The 21459-nt window shown below is 40.9% G+C and overlaps 1 protein-coding gene across 2 annotated transcripts in view; it reads right to left on the minus strand.

Annotated features, from left to right (window-relative positions):
- nat10 (N-acetyltransferase 10) overlaps positions 1-21459 on the minus strand; it is a 115794-nt gene that overhangs the window by 18922 nt on the left and 75413 nt on the right. For both annotated transcript variants that reach the window (XM_078549576.1, XM_078549575.1), the window contains exons 22-27: positions 18465-18567; positions 14926-15036; positions 5638-5810; positions 2977-3096; positions 2200-2298; positions 1340-1413 (exon numbers count right to left, since the gene is read on the minus strand). In XM_078549576.1, the coding sequence (XP_078405702.1) occupies positions 1340-1413; positions 2200-2298; positions 2977-3096; positions 5638-5810; positions 14926-15036; positions 18465-18567 (680 nt within the window). The remainder of the gene's footprint in view (positions 1-1339; positions 1414-2199; positions 2299-2976; positions 3097-5637; positions 5811-14925; positions 15037-18464; positions 18568-21459) is intronic.

The raw sequence follows: 21459 nt of genomic DNA on the forward strand, positions 1-21459 counted from the left end.
GAGGGTTTTTTTTTGCTACTTTCCAGTCTGATGAAACCATTTCAGAATCCAGGGAATTTTGGAAAATTAACACCAATGCATCTACTATCTCTTAAGCCACCTCTTTTAAGATCCTAGGATGAAGTCCATCTGGATCCTGAGACTTGTCAGCCTGCAGCTCCATCAGTTTGCTCAGTGCCACTTCCATAGTGGTTGCAATTCCACCAAGCTCCTCTCCCCTCCACCTCCTGATTTGCAGCTATTACTGGAAAGTTTTTTTATATCCTCCATAGTGAAGGCAAAAGCAAAATATTTGTTCATTTCATCTGTCATTTCCTTGTTATCTACTATTAACTTCCCACTGTCACTCTCTAGAGGACTAACACTCACTTTACTTTACAACACTCACTTTACTTACTCTTTTCCTTTTTAAATACTTGTAGGAACTCTTAGTATCCATTTTTACATTTCTAGCTGGCTTCTTCTCATACTCTAATTTCTTTCTCCTGATTAACCTTTCAGTCATTCTCTGCCATTCTTTATATTCTGACCAATCATCTGACCTGCCACTCATCTTTGTGCAGTTATATGCTTTTTCCTTAAGTATGATGCTTTCCTTAACTTTAGTTAACCACGGATGGTGGGTTCTCTTCTTAGATGTTTTCTTTATAATAGAAATATGGTATTAGGAGTATTTTGAAATATCCCCTTAAATGTCTGCCACTGCTTTTCTCTTGATCTATCCTCTAGCCTAGTATTCCAGTTCACTTCAGCCAGCTCAGCTTTCATGCCCACATAGTTGCCCTTATTTAAGTTTAAGGTCTTAGACCCGCTCTTCTCCCTTTCAAACTGGATATAAAATTCAATCATATTGTGGTTGCTGCAACCTAGGGGTGCCTTTACCCTGAGGTTATTACTTAATCCTGTCACATTACACAATACCAAATCTAATATAACCTGCTCTCTGGTTCGTTCCAGAATGTGCTGTTCTAAGAAACTATCTTGAAAGTATTCTAAGAACCTTGCACCAAATTATTGTAGTTATTTGAATTGGAGTTGAACTTGGGTCCCAAAAATGAAAGTAATCTCCTTATTTTAGCTATACAAGGCAACTGTTTCTAGCAACTAACTTATGCAATTGAAAATTTCCATTTATGCGACTGACAACCCCAACAAATATAAGGATACATATTAAATTAAAATATTTTGAACCAAAGTTGCAGTAAATCATTGTGAAATATATTTTTCCCCAAGTGGCCCCATGAATTAAACCTTTGGTTTAATTCATATCTCTCAGCAGCACAGACTTTGTAAATCTGTAACGTAACTTGCATTGCATAATTCATTAACAATATCTTACTGGGTTAGATCTATTCCTTTTAATTTTTCAACTTCTTGTTTGTGTTTTTCTTGGAATTCCTTTTCTGCTTCCTCCTACATTAACAAGAAAACAATATCAAAGCAAGTTATTTAGAACTGCTGTATCTTGCAGCATTCTACACCTAGGATGCAACATTCTTAATCATCTTTCCAAATAAGTGCCAGAAATAAATTACTGGAAAATTCTACTTCTCAATAATAACATTTTTAAAAATTCATTTTAAAAATATTTGTTTAAAGCAGTAATCAATTATTTAATCCCCAAACAGAGTTTCTTATTCTGTACATTCGTGCAGCAATAATGGTAGTAGCATGCAGTCACTTCTCCACCTTCGTGCGGGGGCTACTGGTCCCTATGCATCAATAACTGCTGCTGAAGGCGTAATCCAGGTTATGGATTCAAATGTAACCACCTCAACATTGCTCTTCACCAGGCAGTAGATGATGCAACTAGAGTGATATAACTCTTCCATTCCTTACCATTCCCTTCCTTGCTGGATTATAGTCACCTAACCCAATGAACTTTACCAAAGATAACTGCTCAAAAGCTTCTAATGAAAACAGACGTTCGGGGGCGTAGGTGAGGGGCAGCTGTTCTGTAAAACGTTGTGCGAATGTGAGGGCTGAGGCAGGATTTTCTAAGAACTAGCTCCAAGTGTCAAGATAATCCTACAGCTGAATGTATTGGAAAATGAATACGTTTCTGCAACTTGATGAAAACGCAGACAAAAAAATATATAAATTTGCTTTGCCTACTGCGAGTATGAAACAGTTTCCACTATACTTCAGCTGATTTCCTGATTAGACAATTAATAATGTAACAAAAGGGCTCATCTGTACCAGATCCTCAGAAAGTGACTTGATTGTAGGTTCCATGACTATCTCCTTTGCGGTAATCATTTGTTCCTCCATGGCCTTTTCCAGAATGTTATTAAAGAGCTAAACACATGAACAAACACTGCATAGTGAATTTTTCCAAAGGATATTTGAAGCTACAACTCAAGTGCCATAAGAATGTCATTTTGCTTGTTACCATGTGTATCATTTCAACTAATTATTTTAGACAGAATATTTTTCAATTATAGGTAGCACATTAGAAAGGGATTCAGAAATAACGTCATAAATAAGCTGTTAAAGATATTAAACAAGCTGACAGGGTAATTTTACGAAGTACCAATAAGTTTGGTGCCCCAACTTCAGTGCTTCCCAACTCATTGCACTACATACAAGCAACTAAAAACTTTCATGAAATCATCAGCTGTTAGAAAGAGAAACACAAACAAATTTTGTTTTGGGAGTCATGTCAGCAAAACTGTCTGTCTTATAGCTCTCATGCTAACACTAAAACTTTAAAGCACTTTATAACTTGTTTACTATGAGAGCTATAATTTGATACTTACAATTTGAAATATATCAAATTCACGTATATGCAAGCTAGATACAAGTTTCACAAATATTAAATGTTCCCAATTTTGCTCCAGTATGTGACAAGATCAATTATGATGTGCAACTATTTGGTCTATTTCAACATACTGCTGTGTAGAAGGGGGATTCTAGTTATCAAGTTCTTCCTGTGATCAAACAGAAAGAGCACCGTGCTCCAAGAGAGTCAATTACCTGCACGACTTTGCGGATTAACCGGTTGAAAAGGCCCATCAATTGGCTACTTGGAAGATCGATTTCTTTCTCAAGCTGGTCAACAGATTTGTGCTGAAGTCCAATACCCAACAGCATTGCCTTAAAACAGGACAAAGCCACAGGTAAATGTCAGGAAGATATAATATTTCTCACAGTGTTATTGGAATTTATTCTAAAACAGTGGTATCTGTGTCTATATGTATGTGTGTGTGAGAGACTTAATTGGATTAAAGGCAGCTGGTCTGAAGGCTTTGATGTAAACATGGGGGAAGTTTAGAAACATAGTTGTCAAGGGAACAGATGCATTTTTAAATAAACCAGGCTAGATTGTTTTCAAAGGAGGAGTGAAATGTGTCACCTGGCCAGGTGAAGTTTAGAAACAGTGTGCTTATTTTTCGCCAAAGATTACTGGTAAAACTTAGTGCCATGAGCGATTTTTATCATCAGAAAGATAAAGTTCAAAGACATAGTGAAACAACGGGAATTTGCATTCAAAGGGGAAAATATGTATAAAGAGGCGAAGGGTGCGTGTAAAGGAAGGCATTTTAAGAGCAAACAAGTGTGAAAAGCCTTCAGCATCTATTCCCCAAGCTGCTATCTTCAAGTTAAGAAAACTCACTTTGAATTCGACTGGTTCAGGGTATCATGTTTCTTTGCCTGGGTCTTTTAAAATCTGTGCGTCTTACTGTTGCCTTAATGAAAGTGTAACTGGAAGTTAGATCGATTAGGGGATTTAGGAATTATCATACTAGTAATTTGTACATCTAAGTATGTGATTAAAAATCATTTTTCTTATTGATAAATGTTTAATCTAGTTTTGTAAAAGCCTATAAGACTTGGTGGTCCTATTACTACTGAATCCAAGGCATGCATCTTGAAATTTATACAAATTGCAAAACAAGTTGTAGCAGCTGTTTCAAGTTTCCCTTAGGGATTTGAACTCAGCTGTGCCATAACATGAAACTGCAATTACATTTCACAAAATTTAAACCCTTGATAAATGATTCGTTCTCATGGAGCTTCAGTTAATGCTTGTGATTTGCAAATTCATACGGAAGAGTGGATGCTACTGTACTATTAATTAATATAGAATATGCAGCAAAACAAATATCTATTTGTAATAAAGTATCTATCAAAATCATAATGAAATTAAAATACCCTCTAGTGAAGGGCCTCATGAGATCATTCGATAGATATATGCATCATACAATGTACCATTAGGCCAGCAAAATCCAGGTTTGATCCTTGATTTGTGCTTATTTTCAGCTAAAACTGCCCTCAGCATCGCATGGTTAATGAAAAGGAGAAAATAAAAATGCTCTTTTGAGTGAGGTAACTGTTACAAATATGGAGTTTATAACATTGCTTTGACTTTCTCTTTAATTCCAGGTAAAATGGAGGTGGTCATGTGACCCACTGAATTCTGCCCAGGAAGCCTGGGTGTTTTGGTTGTTAGGAGACAAGGAGGGGGCCAGGTTGATTTACTGAGAAGGTGCAAGGTGTTCATGCCTGTAAAACAATGGTAAGATCAGTTGTGCCGACTGTGGGTAGACTGTTAGTCTCCTAGTCTCACAGGGAGGAGCTAGGAATATCAGACTTTATGGAGCTGGAGGTCTAGAAGATAGCTAATTAGCACTTTTACCTAGGTACAAGGCCCATGTGGTTCATGTTAATATGGAGGTGAGCTTTGGGAAGGAAATGCCAATGGAAAGCCATTGTCGAATTAGGTTGCAGGTTTTTTAAGTTTCTTAAGTTTTTAAGGTTTCCCGGAATCTCTCAGACCCAAGGAAGTCTGCAAACATACGAGGGGCAGAAAGCAAGAGATAGAGGCAACCAGTCCCACACCTGAACCAGAAAAAAACGCTGACCTTATTGTTCACCACACAGGACCCGGTGGAGCTCACGCTCAGGTTGATGAAGCTGAGTCCGTGAGGATTTAAAGGAGGCAGGAAGATTTGCCTAGCTCAGGGCAGAGGGAATTAATCTCTAGTGTAACCCTCACAATGAAAGTGAGCTCGGTGATTAGAAGTTATCTGGCTGGAAAAGGAAAAAGCACGCCACCAGGAGCTGAGAATAGCTTTAGGGGGTTCCTGGGGAATGAAGTGACCATTTAAGGGACAGTGTAAAGTATAACTGTGGTGTGGGAATTATGGTTGTGTTGAAAGTTAAATGGGGAATTCATTTTCTATAGTTTAAGTATAAATTGCCTATCAATGTGTAGTCTTAAAATTTGAAATCTTGTCATGTGATTCTTTCAGTTGGTCACTGGAAATTCAAATACCTTTTTAAAAGTTATCGATCTTTACAGAGATCTTAACATAACGAAAGTCTGAACACCTATGGAAAGTGTCCTTAATAGGAGTCACTATCTTGAGGATGGGGGGGAGGGTAAACAACACCAAACAGATAATCCCAATTAGAATTCAATCCCATAAAGTTATACTCAAAATAATTGTATCAAAGTTCTTTTAAGCTTATCAGTTAAGTTTGCCTGGTTCATAGATAAATACAAGGGCCCCAACAGCTCAAAAAGAGTTAATATAAGCAGTTTTTGGAATCCGTTAAAAATATAGTAATATTGTCTGCAGAAACTCCATCTTTATATCAATGTCTTGTGCAGAAAACCATTAAAATACGTACAGACTGTGCAACAGATAATGAGATGTCGCCAAGTTGGTTCAAGAAGTACAGCTGAGAAATAGTGGGCATCATATCCATGATCAGGTGGTAGTCCACCATGTTTCTCGAGTACATCTCCAATCTTTTCAGGTCATATGGTGTAAATTTAGTGTCCAGCTCAGACCTGCTAAGTCCTGAAACAGTAAATGTAAGAGGTGTAAAAAAGTGATTCAAACGTATCTGCTTTGCATACTTGAAGGGCCATTTTTGATAGAGATCAGAGCAGTTTCAATTTCAGGTAATTTACAAAATTCAGTTCTGGCAACATTACCAGCCAGCAGTGCAAAACACCAACTGAGGCTGCACATCACATCACATCACATCACAAAAATTACATAAAAACCTTAATAATCGCAACAGAAATTAAGATCTTGCATTTAGAAAGCAGCTCTTCACCATCCTCAAGACTTTCCAGTTGTTCACATCCAATTAATTACTTTTGACGTTATTTTTGGCAAAATTCCACAATCACGAAATGAGAAGAATTAGCAGTTAGCTTGTTTTGGTGGGCTCAGTTGAGGGACGAATATTGGCCAGGCTACTGGGAAAGTTTGTGGAATGTCATGAGTTCTTTCCCAATCACTGGAACATCTTGCTTCAGTTGATCACCCTAAATTGAACAAGTTGGTGGGCCTATGTAATGCTCGAGTGTGCAAGATGCAATACTAACATATGAAATAGGAGCAGAAGTAAGCCATTTGGCCTTTCGAGCCTGCTCTGCCATTCAATGAGATCATGGCAGATCTGCTTGTTTCGAGTTCCACAATCCCATCTACCCAGATAACCTTTGATTTCCTTGCCTAACAAGAATCTATCTACCTCCGCCTTAAAAATATTCAACAACCCCACCTCCACTGTCTTCGGAGGCAGAGAGTTCCAAAGTCGCACAATCCTCAGAAAAAAATTTCACCTCATTTCTGTCCTATAAGGGAAACACCTAATTTTAAAACAGTGCCCCCTAGTTCTGGACTCGCCCATAAGAGGAAACAACCTTTCCAAGTCCGTCTTGTCAAGACCATTAAGGGTCTTACATATTTCAATCAAGTCACCCCTCACTCTCCTAAACTCCAGTGGAAACAAACCCAGTCTGTCCAACCTTTCCTCATAAGACAACCCAGTCATTCTAGATATCAACCTAGTAAACCTCCTCTGAACCACCTCCATTGCATTTATATCCTTCTTTACATAAGGAGAGCAAAACTGCACACAGATTTCGAGATGTGATCTCACCAATGCCCTATATAAATGAAGCATAACAGCCTTACTTTTATGTTAAATTCCTCTCATAATAAAGAATAGCATTCCATTAGCCTTCTTAATTACTTGCTATACCTGCATACTAACTTGTTCTTCTTCTTATCGTGTCCACGGACAGTCTATACATGGCCCAGAGAACTGGACACATTTTTGCGCCTTGTTGAATGCGGCAAGACCTGCAACAGTGCAAGGTTCCTCTAGTGATAGGCATTGCAGGAGATGTTGCATAGTCTGTAGCTCAGTTCCATATTCACAAGTTGTCCGGCTGGTTGTATATCCCCATTTGCTTAGTGACACCTTTGAACGACCTACACAGTCCTAAGTCTGTTAAGGCGCTTCCAGGTTGCCCAGTTGCAATTAGCTCCTGGGGGAAGGCTTTCATCCGGTAGAATTTCCATCGCTGGGGATCGTTCGAGACTGGCGAGCTGGTCTTTCCACAAGGCGATGCAGGCTTCAGATGGGTTTGATTGTAATGGAACAACACTGTTCATGATGCTCTTCCTTGACTTTAGGCGGCTGGGTGTAGTGTATGACCATGTAGAGGGTGCCTCTCATCTGATGTTTGACAGAGTCGCTCTTTCTTGCTGGTTACCGTTCTTCTACGCGCCAGGATATATAGGCTGTTGGTGTTTGTTGGTTTTAAACAACCTGTGATAAGTCGGCAGCTTGCATTCAGAACGGCATCCATCTTCTTAGCATGAGTAGATCTTTCCCATGCAGGGCAGGCGTATTCGGCAGTGGAATAGCAAAGAGCAAGTGCACTGGTTTGCAATGTTTTCGAGCTTGCTCCCCATTTTGTGTTAGTGAGCTTATTCAGGATGTTGTTTTGTGTGCTCACTTTTGCCTTTGTCTTTTCGATGTGATTCTTGAAACTGAGGCATTTGTCAAGGGTGACTCCTAGTAGATAGGGTGCTCGCAATGCGTCAGTGTTGGTCCACACCAGGTTACTTTAAGCTGGCGTTTGGCTTCACGGTTTCTGAGGTGGAATGCACAAACTTGCGTCTTTGATGGGTTTGCGCGAAGGTGGTTTTCTTCATAGTAGGATGTTAGTCCCTCCAAGGCCTCAGAAAGCATTTTCTCCACGGTGTTAAAATCAGTGCTTTGGGCAGTGACACATAAGTCATCAGCATATATAAAACAATGTGTGACACCGTCTGTAGATTGGTCATTTGTGTAGATGTTGTACACCAGCGGCGCAAGCACGCTTCCCTGAGGAAGACCATTCTTCTGAATACGCCATCTGCTGTGCTTCCCACCTAGTTCAACATAGAACCAGTGATTCTGAAGCATGCTAACAGCTCAGCTAAGTGAATATCTTTTGTCATCTCTAGGAACTTGCAGAGGAGACGTCTATGGTTCACTGTATCGAATGCTGCTGACAGGTCTACAGAAACAGCATCTGTTACCATCCCTTGCTCAAAACCGTCTTTGATATGTTTTGTGAGGTTGAGCAGTTGGCTTGGTGTTGATTTGCCGGGACTGAAATCTGCTTGCTCTGGAATGATCTTCTTTCTACTGTTGGTGCTATCCTATTGAGTATCAGGCATTCAAACAGCTTATTGGTGTGGCAAAGCAGTGAAATTGGCTGAAAACTCTTAGGATCCGAGGGATCTTTTCCAGGCTTTAATAGTGCTATTACATGGGCCTTCTGCCAAATATTAGGTAGCTTGTGTGTTGCCAGGCAGTAGTTGAACAATTGTAGGAGCCATTTCTTTGCTTGCTGTCTAAAATGCTTTATCTGCTCCGTTGCTATGTTGTCAAGACCAATTGCTTTCCCGTGTTTTAGACTAGATATACCAGTTTCCAGCTCTTCCATGGTGAATGGTCCAGTGAAGCTAGGGTCATCTTCCTATCTAGTTGTGCTCTTGGTTGTTTCTTGTTGATTTTTCCATTTAGGAGCAACTGGTGTGCAACTTGATTTGCAGACACATTTGGATGTTGGGCAGCTTTCTTGGGATCGCCTCCAAGTTTGCGTATGAGACACCATGCCTTCTTGCTGTTTTTTGTAAGATCTGTTGTCTCTTTCAAGGTGTCCCAGGTGTTTTGACGCTCTTGAGAGATACTTAACATCACCATCTCCCCAGTAGATATTGTTTCCTCTGAGAAGAGGTCAGATTCAAACATTGAGACATACTCCCAGTAGAGTTCAGCATTCTCCTTGGTGAGACCAGAGATGTAGTGTGCTCTACAACCTCGGGGGATCTTCCTTCTGGCTGTTTTCTGGACAGCTTTTGCAAACAGGTTGTAGTGCTCAGGTAATGGTTTAATGCGTTTAACCTTGCGGTCAAGTGCTCGTATGAACCCGTTCCAATCGGCCTTCTTGAAGCTGAAGCGCCTTTTGAATGGTACGACGGTTGGTAACACTGCTGCATTTACCTGGATACCAATAGGACAGTGTTGTGTCTGTGGTATTGGGTCTGTGACAAGCTTCTTGCAGAGGCCAGCGATGTCGGTGCTGACAATGGCAAGATCTGGGTTATAACTACACTTCCAGCGGGCACTGTGGAAGGAGGCTGGCACTTTAGGATCGTGGATGAGACTAAGCTGGTTAGCGTCCATCCATTCTTCGACTGCTTCTCCATCGTTGTTAGACTCCTTGTACCCCCATTGGGTACTGTGGCTATTAAAGTCTCCAATGATGATCTGTGGTTTACTGTGCAGGTTGGGTACAGGGTTAGAGAAGCTGAAATCTGTGGCAGATGGCTTGTATGCTGAGGTCACTACTACTTAACATGTGGGCTGAAGCAGAAGATATGGGCAGAGTTCGTAATGAGCTGGTTTCTTTCCAGCTTCACCTGCTCCACCCCCTTAAACAGTATAAATTTCATCACATTTCCACTTCTCTTCAGCTCTGAAGAAGGGTCATACAGGCTCAAAACATGAACCCTGTTTCTCTCTCCACAGATGCTGTCAGGTTTACTGAGTTTATCCAGCATTTTCTGTTATTAATTCTCAATGAGTACTTTGCCTTCACTAAGGAGAAAGATGATGCGGACATTCTAGTTAAAGAGGAATGTGAAATATTAGATACAATAAGGATAGTGAGAGAGGAAGAGGAAGTATTGGAGGGACTGGCATCCTTGAAGGTGGAGAAATCACCAGGGCTGGATGGATTGTATCCCAGGCTGTTAAAGGAAGCCCGGGAGGAAATAGCAGATGCTCTGAGGATAATTTTCCAAGCCTCACCAGATACAGGCGAGATTCCAGAGGATTGGAGGTCTGCAAACGTTGTGCCAACATTTTAAAAGGGTGCAAGGGATAGGCCATAAAATTATAGGCCAGTCAGTCTGACTTTGGCGGTGGACAAATTATTAGAAACAATTCTGAGAGACCGGATAAACTATCACTGAGAAAGGCATGGATTGATCAGGGATAATCAGCATGGTTTTGTTAGGGGAAGATCATGTCTTACTAACTTAATAGAATTTTTTGAGGAAGTAACAAGGAAGACTGAGGGTAGTGCAGTGGATGTTGTCTACATGGACTTCAGTAAGGAATTTGACAAGGTATGGCAGACTGGTCAGGGAAGTGAGATCCCATGAGATACAGGGAAAGGTGGCAAGTTGAATCTAAAATTGGCTCAGTGACAAAACAAAGGATAATGGTCAAAGGATGTTTTTGCGAATGGAATACGGTTTCCAGTGGTGTTCCATAGGGCTCAGTGTTGGGGCCCTTGCTGTTTGTTGTATATATTAATGATTTAAGCTTAAATGTGGGAGGCATGATTGGGAAATTTGGAGGTGACACAAAAATTGGCAGTGTAGTTGATAGTGAAGAGGATAGCTGTCGACTCCAGAATGATATCAATGGTTTGGTTCAGTAGGCGGAGAAGTGGCAAATGGAATTCAATCCAGAGAGGTGCGAGGTAATGCATTTGGGGAGGGCAAACAGAACAAGGGAATACTCAATAAACAGGAGGATATTGAGAGGGACAGAGGTAGTGAGAGATCTTGGAGTGCATGTCCACAGGTCCTTGAAAGTGGCAGGACAGGTGGACAAGATGGTCAAGAAGGCATATGGAATGCTCTCCTTTATTGGACGAGGCGTTGAATACAAAAGCAGGGTTATAATGATGGAACCTAAAGCGTTGGTTAGGCCACAGCTGGAATTTTGTGTACAGTTCTGGTCACATTACAGGAAGGACATAATTGCTCTGGAGAGAGTGCAGAGGAAATTTACAAGAATCTTGCCTGGGCTTGAAAATTGCAGCTATGAGGAAAGATTGGATAGGCTAGCGTTGTTTTACTTAGAAGAGAGGAAGCTAAGGGGTGACCTAATTGAGGAGTATAAAATCATGAGGGTCCTAGATAGGGTAGTCAGGAAAGGCAGGGTAGACAGGAAAGACTTGTTTCCCCTAGCTGAGGGGTCAATTACCAAGGGGCATAGATTTAAGGTGATTGGTAGAAGGATTAGAAGGCACATGAGGAAAAACCTTTTCACCCAGAGGGCGGTGGGTGTCTGGAATTCACTGCCTAAGTTGGTGGTTGAGGATGAAATGCTCAACTCATTTAAAAAGCAGCTGGATCTGCACCTAAAGTGCTGTAACCTGCGAGGCTACAGACCTGGTGCTGGAAAATGGGATTAAAATGAGTGGCTAGTTTTCCCTTTTTGGCCGGCGCAGACATGTTGGGCTGAATGGCCTCTTTCTGCACCATAAATCTCCTATGGTTGTATAATTATTTTACTTATAGATCTACTTTAACTCTGGTGCCTAACTAGCTATTAACACACTGTCCCTTACACTGTCTCCTCATACTTTTTTATCCTGTGTCTCTGCTCTCCTCGCGCTCTTTTATCCTGTGTCTCCGCTGCTCTTTTATCCTGTCTCTGCTCTCCTCGCGCTCTTTTATCCTGTGTCTCCACTGCTCTTTTATCCTGTCTCTGCTCTCCTTGTGCTCTTTTATCCTCTAGGAGGGTCAGAGTGGCCAAAGAAAGCAATTATGGCAATATTTTCCCAGAATTGTGGTTATGTAGACTTAAGGGGAAAGGGTTGAAGCTGGTGATGTCTTTTCTTCAAATTTATAGTTTTGGAGTTTATATAAATTGCTGAAATAGCAAAAAAACAGCCACCATACAAAATTTAAACGGGCTCCACCTCTAAAAAAATTGTAAGCTAAGTTTGTCTTCATTTTGTATTTGAAGTATTTTTAGCCCAGATTCTATGACTGAGCTAAGTATTTAAATAAAGATATTTAATAGGCATTAAGTCCATTAAGCTCATCCCTCTAGTAATCCAACTATTATCCAACTGTATTTTAAACTTCTTAAAGTCTAACTCCACATATTCAACTTAATAGACTATACCGAACATTTATCATTTAGACAAAAAAAAATTAAAGATATTTTTAAAATTTTCTTTTTATTAACTGAAATCTTGTCTTAATGTCCTGACTTCGCTGGAAATAAAAGCAAAAAATACTGCGGAGGCTGGAGATCTGAAATAAAAACAAAATGCTGGAAAAACACAGCATTGGTGGAGAGGGGAACAGAGCTAATGCTTTGAGTCCATATGACTCTTCTTCAGAAGCCATATAATAAATATTCCGGGTTTTCCTCAGCTATCGCTTATAACAGGGGTCTCTTTTCGTGTGAGGGGCCACATTTACATTTTTTTTCTCACTCACAGGGTTAGTGAGCAAAATTCGGAAAGGTAAAGGCATCAGAAACTTATCTCCCTATTATCAATAACATAAAAATGTGCATTTTTGTGAACAAGCTTCAAATGGGAAGACTAATTTATTAGTTTACTTTCTCATCACTATGCTGAATACTGATTTACTTAGGTATCTGGCAATGGTAGCTGCTACACCAGGGTGGTAGTTGACTCCAAAATGACCCGACACTTCTGAAACAATGGCCCATCGTGTATTGGAATCGCCTCACATTTACCTGTGTGTGCACCAGCCAGTATGGTGGCTTTCCTGGGACAGCTCAGATCAACTCCCCACAAAAGCACATACTGAGTTTCTGGAATTCCTTCCCTGCCTCTTTCAAGATAGGTGTTAATCAGCAGAAAATAAATGGCCACGGGAACCCAAATGGTGATAATTTTCATAGCATAAATGTGTTAACCAGTTCTCTATTAATAATAAGTGACTTCTCCACCATTCCTCCCACATCATTAGTTTGGCACCATATATTCAGGTTTTCAAAGGTGTGCAAAAACAGACTACACTATTCTGCCTCATTGAGATCAGAGTCAAGAGGAATTTAGACACTGAATATAACAAAAAGAACAAACATCCAGGTAATACCCAAGTGTTTTTTTTCCAAACCAACATCAGTAAAACTTTAAGATAAAAGCAAAGTACTGCAGATGCTGAAAATCTGAAATAAAAACAGAAAATGCTGGAAAAACTGTGTGACTCTTCTTCATGCGGACCCAAAACATTAACTTAGTTTCTCTCTCCAGATACTGCCAGACCTGCTGAGTTTTTCCAGCATTTCCTGTTTCTATATCAGTAAGACTTTACTTAGACTCTTATCATGTTGTTATCTTTTGTGCAATGAGCACTCTCTCCTTTTATAAAAATAATCTATTACTCCAAGTCATGCGTATATTCCCAAGGCAGTACAGAAAAAACTTCCTTGAACTCTCACAGCTGAAGACACTGCACATGCAGCACCAACCCATGCAGACCAGGAAGATTCCAAATTCAAGTGCTGACTGGATGGCCTTAGCTGCCTGGAAGCAAGCGTGCTAGAATTGGCCTCATTACTCCTGACTTAGTGAAGTGAAAGAAGAAATCATTCTGCACCAGATCATTGTTCAGTGACTCTTGCTGGAAAGCACATGGTAGAAGTTAGGATTGGATAGGCTGCGAGATTCTCAATGGCTGAATACTATGCTGCCATTCACTACCTATACACAAAATCATAGATGACACTATAAACTTCCTGATTGCTCCCACCCTCTCAGAAAGCAGCCTCCCCCACTTGCTCCTCAGTCTGTGATTGGAGGAGCAGTGTCACTTCATGTACACTTATTTTGAACAATGGCTGGCTGGCTGGATAGAAATCCTAAGATAAAAGCAAATTACTGCAGTTGCTGGAGCTCGGAAACAAAGACAGAAAATGCTGGAAAAACTCAGCAGGTCCAGCAGCATCTGTGGAGACAGAAACAGAGTTAAGGTTTCAAGTCCAAATGACCCTATAGCTCTGAAGAGGTCGGGGGGGGGGGGGGGGGGGGGGGGGGGTGTGTGTGTGTGTGTGTGTGTGTGTGTGTCATATGGACTAGAAACATTAACTCTGTTTCTCTCTCCACAGATGCTGCTGGACCTGCTGAGTTTTTCCAGCATTTTGTGTTTTGGATAGAAATCCCTGTTGGGCTGGACTCTGGCCTGTGGGCTGTATGTTGGACAGCCCTGGTTTATCCATACCAAATAGTACTCCTCCTCTCCTCTCTGGACATTAATCTTAGCTCATAGCTCATTCCGTTTACTGATTGAATCATTACTGACGCTCTCCTCTGCATAAATGCCATCAGCTAAACATGTTCAGGAAATTATATGCACACATCACAGGCATAGAAAAGTAATACACTCATGGTTATAATCCCTGTCAATTACAGTAGGAGCTCATTGTTTCACCATAAAGTTCTTGAATAAATTCTATTGAGCTATTTAAGTGACAAAATATTGTTCATGGGCTGATAACACCAATATTCAGCATATATGATGTATGTCAGCCATTTTAATTCCTCATCACCTCCAAGCCTTGGTTTACATCAAAGTTTTTGAAGTTATGCTAATCTACCATATTGTACATTCCCTAATGTAGGTAACTAGATATCTTTTTGTCTCTGCGCTTTTCATGCTTTTAACTCAATTATTAGTGTCAACCCCCAACTACTTTATTCTACAAAGTCTTCAGCTGTTCCATGATTTTGTTGAAGCTATTTATCACTGCATATTGTGTGAAATACACAGAGTTTTACTTAACAAAATATGAACTTCACAGTTTCTTTAATCAGAAAATAAGCTGGTCACTTACTTGGCTTTGATCCCTGTTTCATGTTTTTATTCTGAAGAATATTCAGTGCCACTGAGGGAGAGAAGCTGCTGAACTGGTAAGACAGGAGGGACAGAAACCGTCTTCGGAAATCTGTGGACAGACTGATTTATTCACGTATCTGTACATTCAACCCAGAATACTTAGACATGTATTTCCTTAAAATTAATATCTAAAACCTAGCTTTCATTTTCCTTTCAAAACTTATTTGCCACATATTTTGGTAACACAACTGGCCAAAATTCTTAGTTTTTAATCGTTTTACATCACCAGGGTAATTTTTTTAATTCACTAACAGATAATGCAAATGACTGATCTTAACATATCTGATATGCTGTTACTGTCCATGAACAATAATATGAACTTGTAAATGGACTACACTTGTAAAAGGAAAACAGCCATCTTTCGAAGTATTCATACAAAACATTGATGTCAAATTCCTTTAGCATTTTAATGGAGAGTATTGGGAGAGTGCTCAACAACGCAGGGACGGCTCCAAGCAATTAAACAGTAGTGCAGCAGAGGATCAGAAGAACATGTGCAATGGCAGTGCAGGAAAAGAGTGAGGAAATTTACAGAAATGATGACACAGCAGAGGAGCCAGCGATAGCCATAGTAAACCAATTTAGCGTTGCTTAACCTCAATTGAAAAATTACCATCTTAAAAAAGATAAGAAATAATTAGCTTATATTCAGAAAAAATAATTACTGATTTGAAACTGAGTTAAATCCAAGTGATTCTCATAGTTCTAAAAGTAAAGTATTGCAAACTAATAATCGGCAGATGTGACCAGTGATGTCCTGCAAGAATCTTGTTGGGACCTCAACTATCCAACATTTATTAACAATTTAGATGATGAGATAGAAAGCCGCACATCCAAATTTGTTGAAGATACAAAGACAAGCAGCATTGTAAGCAGTGTAGGAGAAGGTCTTGTGATGTAATGGGTAGCATCCCCGTCTCTGAGCCAGAAGCTCTGTGTTCAAGTCCCACTCCAGAACTTGATGGCCAAGGAAGGTGCATTCATAATGCAGCCAAAGGTCCAGTATCAACTTAAAAATTCTTCCAACACACGCCAATGGCAGGCGGTAAGAATGGGAGAGATTCCTGGTCAGCCATGTGATGGAAAGAAATTAGAGCCTCTACCATCACTATCCATAGCTCCAGACTACAACATACATGTAAAAGTGTATGTTACCACAGCAACTCGGACATCTTGGGACAAGCCAATTGGCAGGATAGCCGGTGTGGATCAGGTTGGTGCCAACAGCACAGGTTTCCATCCCAGTCCAGCTGGGGTGGATTCGGGACCTGCTTCCTTGCCCTACCCGTGGTGGAGATCGTGGCACTATGGGTCAGACCTGCCTTCTGGCAGAGAACTGAAGAAACAACAGCAGTGTAGATGGAAGTATTAACCCACAAAAACATATTAGTAGATTAAATGAATGGGCTAAACACTGGCAAATGTATGTCCATGTAGGCATTAGCTTACCACTAATCTTTGCCACACTATGTTTTTTCTTTCAACTTGATACTATCCTTAACTCCCTTGGTTAACCATGGTTGGCTTATCAACTTCTGAGAATCCTTCTTCCTCACTGGGATATATCTTTGTTGTGAGTGATGAACTATTTTCTTAAACATCTGCCATTGTTCATCAACCATCTTTTCTGCTGAACTTCTTTCCCAGTCCACGACAGCCAACTCTGCCCTCCTTTGTATTTACCCTTATTTAAGTTTAGCACAGTTGTTTCCGACCCAAGTTTCTCACTCTCAAACTGAATGCTAAATTCTACCATTCACTGTTTCCTAGAGGATCTTTTACTCTGAGATCATTTATTAAACCTGCCTCATTACACATTACCAGATCCAAGATAGCCTGATCACTGAGGATGGGAATATTTGTGGAGCCTCCTCCTCCAGTGAGGGGCTAAATGGCCTACCTATGTTCCTAGATAAGTACCCAGTATAAACATTTAAGGGGATAAAATAAGCAGGGATACAAACACTAAACAGACTCGAAATTACATTTAATAAATGCCTGCTATACATAAATATGAAGAAATAATAAACGAGGGTTCAAGGAGTTACACATATATCGTGTATATTTGCACACAGATATATCGTACTTATGTGTGTATCTATTTATCTCAATATATGCATAGCTTTAGAGCTAGAGATAGATGGATATATAACTCCAATTGCATGGTTCCTGAGTTTCTGAGCTTGAACAATGGTTAGAATCACTGTTGGTCATAAAGGAGACAGAGAATATACTAGATTGTACATTCCAGGAGGTGGCCACCCCAGTCACAGACACCACAGCACATTAAGTGGGTGGTTATTTGTTAAGGTATAAAGAGGTAGGCTGTGCAGGAATCCTCCAGGAATGTCACTCACTAACCAGTTTTCAGTATTAAATACCAGTGAGAGTGATGACATCTCAAAGGAGTGCAGTTCACAGTATGATACAGGAGGTGTAGGAATGCAGTGCTTATCTGGGATTCAATGGTCAGGAAGACTGACAGGTGTTTCAGCAACTGCTGCTGTGAGTCCCTCATGGCGTGTTACCTCCCTGATGCAAGTGTAAAGAACAATTTGCGGGAGGGGTTGGAGAAGTTGTGGTCTACGTCGGAACCAATGCCATAAGGAGGAAAAGGACTGAGGGTCCTGCAATCAGAGTTTCAGGATTTAGGAAGGAAGTTTAAAAAAAAACCAAGGCCTCAATAGGTAGCAGTAATCTCTGGATTAATCTGTTGCCATGCACCCGTATAATAGTCGGATAAGTTAGGCTAATGCATGACTGGAGAAATGGTGCAGGAGGGAGGCTTCAGATTCCTCGGACATCGGGATAAGTTCTGGGACAGAAGGGATCTGCTCAAAACGAACAGGTTGCATCTGAACAGAGTTGAGACCAATGTCCTCGGAGGAAGGTTATCTAGTGTTATGGAGGGCAAGCACCAGGGGGAGATGTTAAGAGAAGAGAAACAAGGTGCACAGAAGACTGGGGGAGACAAATAGCACAAGAATAAAGAATAATTCAGAAATAGGAGGAATCATATAGGAGCCAAAAGCAAGGCGAGTTTGGAGTACTTGTGCACTGTACCTAGCATGATGAATAAGGTTGCTGAGCTACAACACAACTTGTCACATGGGACTACGATGTGGTGGCAAAAACAGAACTGGCTCAAAGGAAAGGATTAGAAATGTAATATTTCTGTGGAAGGAAAGGAAGGACAGGGATGGAGTGTGAGTGTTGATCAAAGGAATTATTATAGCATTGGAGAGGGATGAGGTAATGAGGAGCCAAAAACAAAACCTATTTGATTTAGAATTAAGGAATAGAGGAACTATTACACGAATGGCCTCCTACTGTGTTCTATTATACTAGATGGTAGCCCATTGAAAATACAGGTTAATGTCTGTTAATGCTAACAATAATGAGCAACTTAGGTGTGTATAAGCTAATAATTCATAACCCTAGTCTGGAATTTGTTAGTGCAAGGGGTTAGGATTGTACCTGTCCAGAAGGCAAGGAGCCAGTTCTCTCGTGTAGATTCCACATCCTCCTCTTCATTCAGTGTCTTCAACATTATACAGGAATGTTCACCAGTCAGTTCATTCTGCAGTTAACACAAAGGCTTTATTAAAAGTTCAATAATAACATGGGACAGACCCAGCATCAACCAAGGCACTGGAAACAAAGCACATCATGCCCAGTCGACCTGCAAAGTCCTCCTCACTAACATCTGGGGGATTGTGCCAGAATTGGAGATGCCCCATGGACAAGTGAAGCAATAGCCTGACATAGTCATACTCTTCCAATCCTACCTTACAGCCAATGCCCCAGACTTCTCCAGCACCTTCCAATCCAGTAGGACAGAGCCTGTGGCGGCACAGTGATAAACCACTGGGAGGGAGCTACCCTGGGAGTCTTAACATTGACCCTGGACCCCATGAAGCCTCATGGCATCAGGTCAAACATGGGCAAGGAAACTTCCTGCTGATTATCATCGAATGCCACCAACCCCCCCTCCGCCACTCAGCTGTTGAACTGATGAATCAGTACTCATTACAGACAGGAGAGGCACAAACTGAACTTCTTGATCCTGTCCCCGTCTGACCAGAAGCAGTCTATGTCCATTAGTAGTCTGCAGGCCTGCAAACACTAATTTTTGTAATATTGTATTTTTGCATTTTATTTCTGCTTTGGTCTTGATTTTAAGCCTATAATGAATATTTAAAGTTACTTTGTATTAAATCTTACTTGGTAGACATTGATCTTAACTCAGCTATGATTGTGCTTTGATGAATTAATCAATAATAATCAGCAGTGATCTGTTTTCCCAGACCTTGTTTCTTTCATAATGGCCATGCCCAGCTGGGAGTTAGACGGCATGTTTTCCATTTTTCAAGCTAGAATACGAAAATAGGTTGCCTTTTGTTTAATCAGAAGTCCCTTCTCTTACTGCATTCAGTGACCCTTACACTACAGACCGGGGCTATAAATAACCTTATTGTGATGACCTAGAATGGTCTTCAGAAAATGAAGTCTGATTGACGGACATAACACCTGAAAGATGACAGATAGGAAGACACCATCAAAAGATTCATAACCAATTTATTGTGCAATATGCAGTGCCTGTGAGGAGAATAGATTAGAATTGAGACTTGTTTTGGGAAAGGACTGTACCAGGCTTCGGGAGGCTGGAATGGAGCCAGAAATTTGGCTTAAAGGGACTTTGTTTCAAGGTCTCGCTGCTGCAGCCGTAGCGGAATAGTCACCACTGAAGAGTGGAGGAAGGGCCAGGAACGGAGTTGTTTTTTTAAAAAATTCATTCACGGGATGTGGGCTTCGCTGGCTGTGTACCAAGGAGATGGTAACATATATACCAATTTAGGATGGTGTCGTGGGACAGACTAAGTAATTGTCGTATTATCATTATTCAATATTCAATAAAATTGTTGCTTTAACACATTACTTGTCAGTCACTCATTCCTGTTACATGCAGAGTACAGCTCCGAACCTAAATGAGACTCCAAAAGGGACTCTCACACCTCTCCCTACATGTCCATAAGCATCACTACTGACTGAGCTGGCCAACTCCTGAAGGGATTATCTGTCAGACTGGGCCTGCGGCAGGTGTTGGAAGGACCAAGAGGGAAAAACCTACTTGAACGCATCCTCACCAGTCTACCTGTCACAGATGCATGTGTCCGTGACAATATTGGTAGGAGTGACAACCATACAATTTTTGTGGAGATGAAGTCCCATCTTCACACCGAGGATACCATCCATTGTGTTGTGTGCAATTCTTCGTCACTGCATCCTTCCATCTGTGTGAGATATGGAAATTCAGCAAATCAAATCCATTAGAGATGGGGCAGCTTCATATGATGCACTTTTGCTGATGGCTGCAGAGACCAGTCTGTGAATGGTGGGTTCTGCCACCAGCGCCACATATGAAGTGGTTATCAGGTGTAATTGTGGGTTGTTGATTTTGGTATTGGCACCTGTTGACAAGCCGCAGTGGCCATTGATCATCATGGCGGCACATAGCAGCCCATAGATGACTTCACCATTTTCCTCTGTTGTCAGCTCATATCTAACAGGAGCAAGCATCGATGTTTATGCTTGCAAGCATCCTTGAAGTAGAGCTTTGGGTGTCCTACTGGTCGTCTCACTCTGGCTACTGAAAATCCTAAAGCGCGGCATTTCCATGATTTAGCAATGCAAGACTGGGCATCCATGAGGTGCTGTAAGCAATCAGCAGCAGCAGAATTGTCCTCAACCACAACCTGTGGCCTCATGGTCCAGCATATCCCCCACTCTACCATTACCACCAAGCTAAGCGACCAACCCGGGTTCAATGAAGAATGAAGGAGGGCATGCCAGACCTAACTAAAAATGAGATATCAATCTGGTGAAGCTCTAACACAGGACTACTTGCGTGCCAAACAGTAGAAGCAGCATGCAATAAACAGGGCTAAATGATCCCACAACCAACAGATCAGATCTAGGCTCTGCACTCCTGCTACATCCAGTCGTGAATGGTGGTGAACAATTAAAACAACTAATATGAGGAGGCGGCTCCATAAATATTTCCATCCTCAATGATGGGAGAGCCCAGCACATCAGTGCAAAAGACAAGGCTAATGCATTTGCAACCATGTTCAACCAGAAGTGGATGACCTATCATGGCCTCCAAATGACTTCAAAATGGCAAATGGTATGTTGGCTTTTATTGCAAAAAGATTTGAGTACAGGAGTAAAGATGTTTTACCACAATTATATAGAGTCTTGGTGAGATCGCACCTGGAGTAGTGTGTGCAATTTTGGTCCCCTTACCCAAGGAAAGATATACTTGACATAGAGAGAATGCAATGAAGGTTCACCAAATTAATACCTGGGATGGAGGGATTATCTTATGGGAAATGATTAAATAGACTGGACCTTTATTCTCTGGAGTTTAGAAGAATGAGAGGTAATCTCATTCAGGCATACAAAATTCTTG

The sequence above is a fragment of the Cetorhinus maximus genome, chromosome 9 (genome assembly GCF_964194155.1).
Source record: "Cetorhinus maximus chromosome 9, sCetMax3.hap1.1, whole genome shotgun sequence".
In the NCBI taxonomy this organism is placed as follows: Eukaryota; Metazoa; Chordata; class Chondrichthyes; order Lamniformes; family Cetorhinidae; genus Cetorhinus; species Cetorhinus maximus.